Source organism: Morone saxatilis, unplaced genomic scaffold (genome assembly GCF_004916995.1).
Source record: "Morone saxatilis isolate NCDOM2014 unplaced genomic scaffold, NCSU_SB_2.0 Contig1, whole genome shotgun sequence".
Classification (NCBI taxonomy): domain Eukaryota; kingdom Metazoa; phylum Chordata; class Actinopteri; family Moronidae; genus Morone; species Morone saxatilis.
In genome coordinates, this window is record NW_023339651.1 from 7,039,067 (window position 1) to 7,046,886 (window position 7,820).

At 40.1% G+C, this 7,820-nt stretch overlaps 1 protein-coding gene across 2 annotated transcripts in view; it reads right to left on the reverse strand.

Annotated features, from left to right (window-relative positions):
• dock1 (dedicator of cytokinesis 1) overlaps positions 1–7,820 on the reverse strand; it is a 168,131-nt gene that overhangs the window by 116,412 nt on the left and 43,899 nt on the right. For both annotated transcript variants that reach the window (XM_035664062.1, XM_035664070.1), the window contains exons 19-23: positions 6,332–6,429; positions 4,496–4,585; positions 3,022–3,122; positions 2,780–2,908; positions 611–719 (exon numbers count right to left, since the gene is read on the reverse strand). In XM_035664062.1, the coding sequence (XP_035519955.1) occupies positions 611–719; positions 2,780–2,908; positions 3,022–3,122; positions 4,496–4,585; positions 6,332–6,429 (527 nt within the window). The remainder of the gene's footprint in view (positions 1–610; positions 720–2,779; positions 2,909–3,021; positions 3,123–4,495; positions 4,586–6,331; positions 6,430–7,820) is intronic.

Consider the following 7,820-nt stretch of genomic DNA (forward strand, 5'->3'; position numbering starts at 1 on the left):
CTTGGCTGGGAGCAGAAATAATCCGTAATGCTTCAATAAAAAAGATATAATATAAATATAACATTGGACAGATCTACACTACTTCTTTCCCGCAGTTTCCGGGCTTTATGCCAAGGTAAGCTAACTCCCTCGTGCTGTAGCTTCATATGTATTGTACAGACATGAGAGTGGTATCAATCTTCTCATTTAAATATTGGCAAGGAAGTGAGTAGTATTCCTCAAAATGTTCAACTATTCCTTTCAGTACCTTTATAAGATGCCCTCTAATATAAATAATTTTACGTGCAGCCCTAACGAGGTCAAACTGACAACAAATGAGAGTAAAGATCAGGAAAATCTGCACAAAGACACATGACAAAGGTGAACAAATACTGCAGGACATAGAGACTATCAATGAACAGAAGGAACCCTGTGTTAATGTTTACTAAGCTTCATCTAACAAGACACATGCATCTCCAATTACAGAGCATGTCATCCAAAGCAAATCACAGCAGATTTATTTACTATTCACACAGCAGCAGTTATTTACTATTCACAAAGCAGCGAATACTTGGCATGGGGTTTGAGTGATAGCATGCAGATTGATGTGTTGGTGTGATTGTCAACCTACCTTCACCATGCCCGTGTTCTCTGAATTACTGTTCATCATGTCATTAAAGGATGTGAAAAGGTTCCTCAAGGACTCCATGAAGTCGGCCTCTCCTTTGTTCTCATAGAGCCTGGGAGGAGATGAAGTGGAGAATTACATTGGCAGATGATCACAAGGCTGTTGTTTGTTTCATCCCTGTGTAAACAGCCCCACCCGCAGTGGAAATGACAAGAGTTTGATGCTTCCCTGTTAAATCATTAAAAGCAGCCAGCAGAATGGCCCGTGTGTGTTATCAATGCAAATATTATTGGATCAGGACCACAGACATCACTCTTGCTGCCAGCCAGATTAGCATTTAAAACAACATGACAAGACCCTGAAGCACCTGCCTGCTGTCATGCGGAAAACAAAAATCAGAAAAATTAATGATCTATGCTAATGACTCTCCTGGAATACTACACGAGGAACAGAAAGCAAATGCCATGTAAGGGTTCAGTGACTTTACTTTCTAATCCGTCTTTGACGTAGTATTACTAGTTTGGTTTTGTGGAGCAAATGCTGCCCAGCGACTGTGGTGATTAAAAGCCAATTATCATTGCTGTAAAAAAAAAAAAAAAACTAAAAAAACACTTCCCCCAATTTCTAAGTGCATGGGAACATAAAGCATGGCTTCTTCCATAATCCCCCCAAAAAATGCAAATGCCTTTCATCCCACTTGCAGAACCCATAAATCTCCACAAACTGGGTATTAACTGTAAATGAGCCATGTTGCGCTCATTGCACATTGTCAACCACTCAGATGAAAAAGGAATAAAAATCAGGCAGGTCAAAGAGGGGTGAAGTCTTTAGATTGTTCCCACTGCATCAGATTTCACCGGCTTTCATCCAGAGAGGTGGGTTTTGTGGTGCCACAATCTCTCACGGGGCTGTGGGTATTACATGGTCCAGGACAGTCACTGTAGAGCTTATAGAAATCATGGGATTAGAGGCATCCATCTCAGGGCTCCCACAACAACAATTACTTAAAGCTGCTTCTCACCTGCAGCACCAGGGAGCAGATTGAGCTTCGGACAGCCACACCAGGGGGAAAGTATGTGATTAGAGTGTCTCCTCTTCCATTTCATAGAAATGTTACACTGGCCCGCAATGAAAGGCCAAACATGTGCTGGTGTACCTTGGTACCTTCTAGTCGGAGCTGCATGAAAGGCTTCAACAAACTCTGAGTCTAACTCAGCAACAATGGCCCAACAGAGCAGTTTCTGGGAACCAAGTAAAGAAAGTGCTTCAGCAACAACAAAACACAGAGAACAGGTCCACTTTAAGGTCAGGAGTTTTCTGTAATCCAGTGAAAGAAACCACTTGGCACACAATGTGAAAATGGACAGCTCTACAAGTGATGTTGCTGTAGTCTGATGTGTGAGGTAAAGGACGGAGCGTCCTCTAGACATCGGACAGAAAACCAATCAAACTCTGCACACTCAATTAGACCAGGATCATACATCAGCCCCTCAGACGCCAACAGCTTCACTCCGTGGGCTGTACAACATTATCATCCATTTAACATCCCCACAGCCAATTAAAAATACATCCAAAGAAATTACCTCACCCAAAGACCATTCACTTTTACTTACTTCAACTCTAATCAACAACTATTCCACAGCAGTGGCATACTGTGGAGAACACAATCAATGCTGCACACAATATTGATTTTTGTTATGAAATAACACTGAAATTCAAAGTATTATTTAAGGGACAACTGCAGCAATAAAGAAAGTTGAACTATCAGTAAAAATCCAAGTGATATGTGTAAATGTTTCTGAAGACAACCAAAAAATACTGTGTCCAAAATGTAAGGACAATGACAGTATGCATGCATGTGTGATTTCAATCTGGTATTGAACTTAAAACTAACAACTGCTTGCTTTGGTGAGAGACTGATAGCGGTTGGGTGACATCATATGTGAATAAAAAATATTCTATTAAAAGAGTAACCACGCCCAAGCTGAACATTTGGCTCTTCACAATGCACAATGGTTCCATGCTACAACACAATTCAGTGTGATCACAAGTATATCAGACTGTTCTCAAGCAAATCCAATATATATGTATATGAAAATATAAAGACATATATTTATCTACATTGTCAACAGTATCACAATATGTGCGTATCGTGTTTGCATCAGGACATACTGGTTGAAGAGGACTCTGGAGCGGACGATAAACTTGAAGATGTACTCCAGAGCCTTCATGGCTTTTAGCAGCTGTTCTGTCAGCTTCTCAGCATTGTCCACGTAGTTCTTCAGAACTTTGGTCAGCTTCCTGCAAACACAATCATACAAAGAGCCTGACAAATCTGCTAATCACAAAATAGGATATCATTTGTTATTAAATGTCCTTGTTGCATTTGTATAGAGGGTAATTAATTAACTCACGTGTATGCCAGGGTGGCGCTGAAATGCTTTCGGATGTAGGTCTCCAGAACAGGGTTAAAGTGCTGGAACTTTCTATCTGCTATAAGCCCAATTATGAACACCTGTCAGGGAACAAAGACATATTCATTAAAATGTAAACCACATGGCTCATAACGGAGAGCAGGAAAAACTACCTGTCTTACTCAATATGCTGAAATAGATTGGGAAATTAAACAAGATTGCATTTGAGCAGAAAGCCATTTTCTCTCAATTCTCTAGCCTGCAGATAATCTAGGACACCCGACAACACAATTTCTACCTCCTTTCTCTGAAAGAGAAAACTGTTGTTTGGAGATGTGCCCCATGATGTTAGGTGACGGCATGCTGGATAGGATTATGCCAGATACTTTGTCAACTCATTGGCTACAAATACTTGATTTAATACATGCCAAAATTATGTACGGTAATCAAAATTCCAGCAGAATAATTTCTTTTTGCCTTCTTCATGCTCCATTTTGCAGGAAAATTAGACCTTTAATGTTAGACAAACAACATTAATGAAAATGCAGTGTGTCTGCACTTCCTTCCGTAAATGATGAGCCCGGCTCTTATTTATGAACAGGGAGCAGAGCTACAATAAACAGTGCAGTTCATAAGTATTTGGACATTGATGCTTTTTCTATTGTTTCTTTGGTTCTGTTATTTAACACCAGAGATGTAAAATGAGAGCGACTGAGGTTAAAGTACTGACTTTAGTGTTAGTTCACACCGTTAACTTAAACTGTATAAATCGTAACTATTTTATGACCAAAAGTATATTATGTCATATTGTTAAAGTTTAAAGGTCTAATGTGTAATGGAAATCTATTTGCGTTTTCAACCCCCATATTTATTGTTTCATTTCAAATTCAGTGTACTAAAGTGCACAACCACAACAACAAAAATATGTGAATGCACAAATACTTGTGGACTGCACAGCAATGTTGTATGAGGGAGGGTGTCCCTTCTTCTGAGGCACACCCCTGGCACACACTTAACATTCTTGTGGGAAAGTATGCTAAACACACTCTAGGTGTGTTTGCCCTTGCAAAGCGAAGATGTAAATTTTCTTCTCTTGCACATGATGCTGTTTGAAACTCGTGCGGTCAAAACGATTCTTTATGGCACAAATAAATCCAAGTGCCATAAGAAAAGATTATTATCATTATTCATTATACTAATAGTACTTTCTAGGTTTACAGTTCTCTGCAGAAACAAAAAGAAAGTTGTTTTCCCCCTGTAGTTTGAGCTACAGCTAAGGGCAAAAAACAGGAAGTTCCACACAAACAAAAACTGTTTTTTTTTTTTTTGTGGAATCAAAGGGACCAAAACACAGAGCAGAGTAGCCTGTCAAAAAAACGGTTTGAGTTTATGAAATATCTAGCATATTATTTGTGCAGATGTGTTTATTCCCACTGAGAAGAACCTCTGCTGGTATGAATTCTGCTTTGCTTACCAAGGCATCGAACACCAGCGTATCAAAAGTGTCACTGTCAGAGTTCTCCATCATGATGTTGAAGAGAGCATCCAGAGTGTCTTGCAGGAACTAGAATGACAGATGCACGGCATGTTATGGCAGGCCAACAATAAAACCTGGCACTCAAAATGAACATGGGTATGGAAAGTCTTACTGCAAAATGGAAAAACTGCTTTCACTGCTCTTTCAAATCAAACTGTGTCAAATTGATAATCATTTTCTTCTTTTGAGAAGGACATTTCACATCCAGCTGGTGACATTAAAGTGATAAATGACCTTAGGCCAAGTGAATTTATCTGTACTGTCAAGTGGAACAAGACAACAAAATAAGACACAAAAAACACACTGGAATAGCTGAATCTTAGAGGCAGAAAACCAGCAGCAAGACCTGGAATTAATGCTATTTGTGGAACAAATACATCCCAGTTTCAAATAATTATCATAATGTTAATATTTTTCAGTGTTGATTACAATACGAATCCACTGAATGTTGCTAAAAAATAATATTGAATTCTTGCCATGTCCTAATCCCAAATATTATGAATCCAAACATGTTGAAAAGGAACCCATAAAACCTGCATGGTGTAACCAAAAGGCAAGTGAACTCCATTATGCACCCTGTAGACTGTTAACATGAGCCAATATAGTTCTGTGAAGACAGTAATAATTTCCCTGTCAGCAGTACCTCAAGAAACACTAACTATATACACCCTTCCTCTCTGGGGAAACATGCTCCATTTACTCAGCCAATTCTGAGGCAACGTGAAAACAGATGTAAAAGTGTCGGAAACAGAGATATTGCTCTTTACTGTGCTTGGTCTGTCATCTCACGATGGATGAGATTCATCATGTTCTCAATGAGAAACAAACATAGTGTGCACTATGTGGAGTTAAAAGCACAATTCAATCTCACATGGGTCAGACTGCATGACAGAAACAAGGGAGGAGTGCCCTGTTTACTCAGAAACAGCATCACATTAGGGTGATGGAAAACAGCGGAATTATGATAAAAACACAATTGGAAACAAAAACAAACAAGACTTTTCTATGATCTTTGTACATAATATCTAAGACACAGTATAGCCCCATAACAATGTATACCCCATTGATAAATTGCCTTTTAAATGCCAAGATGAAAATGTTATCCAATTGAACACCGACAGCCTCAGAGCGCTTTGGAGAGATAGTGCTAATGTGGTGGTAATAATAATCACACCCCTGTGGTTTAATGAACTGGTCCAGCTGTGGTTAATGCATCTATCTGGCCTGATCAAAACTGTCTGGGTGAAGGACTTCTCAGATACACTGCAATCTGCCAGCCTCCCCCCCCACAACCCACCCATGCAAAACTTTCTCTGGAGAGTGATTTATTCATCTGCCCCCACGCTGAGCACTTAAAGGGCCTCTGCCGATACCACTGACAGCAGGTCATCTCCTCCCCTTCTGTACGCTGTGTGTGGTGCTATGTGCTCCCTCCTCGCAGTAGACGTTAAAAAAAAGAACGAAAAAACAGCAACCTGTGCGCTCCGACAGGCAGTGAAATCATTTGTGAAATTGCTGCCAAGAAGGTGTAGCTTTCAGGAACACTAAGGATTGTGTTTATGTCACCAGCTGTTAAGATCTTTTTCTTTTTGCTAATCTGTATCCAGGCACAAGGATTAGGTAGATATTACATCAGATACCTTAATTAAAATCAAAAACAAAAAGTTTGGTAAGATAATTCGTTTTTTCCTCCATCTTTGACTGCACCACAGTTTTGTGAGACAACAAACAATGTGTAGCCAGTACGGTGCAGGATGACTTTCGCCCTCTGACCTTGACAACCTCGCCACCTTCCACCTTCATCAGCTGACGAAGGTTTTGCTGCAGCAGGCTGGTGTTGGAGCGCCACTTCAGCAGGCCAAGAAGATCCACTGAAAAAAAAAAAAAGAACAAAATTACCACAAAGCACAGCCCTCAGTTAATCCTGCCAATGATAATTCAGAGTGAAGAGAGATGGAAAGGCAGCGAAATATGACAATTAAGGGAGAACATTTGAATTTAATGATTGGGGTCCATCATTTGTATAAGATGTTTCCCCCCCACACACACAAATCAGTTTGTAAATTTTCCAAATACAGCATTAGTCATTCTATTAGATCTCTCATTTTAATAATGAGAAATGAATTTAGGCCCAAGAGGATGAGTGGTGATGTGATTAATCACGCTCAAGGGAGTGCTCGTTCAGACCACCTTTTGGCAGATTATCAAATTGGGAGCTTTAAAAATGCACTCATGTCGGTATGTTAAAGGTTTCGTGTATACTAGCCCTGTGAACATCAGTCAGCTCTTTTCTACGGGACAAAAGACATTTGTCCTTTAAAAAGGTGGAGACGCAGAGAGTTGAGAGACATCAGTCAGTTTAGAGCCACAGCAACTGTTAACATCAAGGAGAGTTTACTACTATGCCTGTGAAATAGGTTTCTAATGTGGTCTGTGGCTGTAAGGGAGCTTTGTCGAACCCAGAGATGTCATCTGGGTTATCTTGTGTTGAGCTTGGAGATTACACAACTCCGCCTCTGCTGCATTGTTTTTTTTACATTTATTTCTGGAGTACTATTTCTGGAATACTTTTTTTTAACTCATCAATCCAGTCTTGGCACTGTCCATAACAATTTATGATGTCAAGGTGACGGTCATTAAATATTTTGTTTTGTCTGTCCAGAACTGTCCAGACCCCAAAAATATGAAATTTCCAATAATATAGAGGAGAGAAAATGAGTGACTCATCACACTGGAGAAGTAGGGAATCACAGACGATTTAACAATCAAAAAGATTATAAGTATTTGGTTGATCACATAATCGATTAAACTACTAAACAGGTATAGTCCAGTCTTGATGTAAGGCAGACAGAGAAACCTTCTTAGAGCAGATTCATGGTGTATTATTTGCCATGCCTAAATTATCTCCCCTGGGACCTACACCCCTAGCTGCTCCCTCTCTCCGTTCGCATACCTGACTGGCTATGGTCAATCAGGCATGACGACACTGTGATGGATGCCTATCATCTGCAGACCTGACAACCTATCGCGGTTAAGTCACTAGACCATTTCTAAACTACCAGGGATCCCCTCTCTCCAAGGAGATAAAGATATGAAAATGTACGGTTTCGCACCTCAGACGGACAAATGGAATGAAAAGAGAATGATTCATCGGGCGGCTTAGTCTCACTAGAGGCCACTGTTGTTAGAGGGCAAGCAATCTGTAGCACATGGGACAGCGAGGCAGGGTGTGTGGGAGATCTAGTTTGCCTGGGAGTTACAA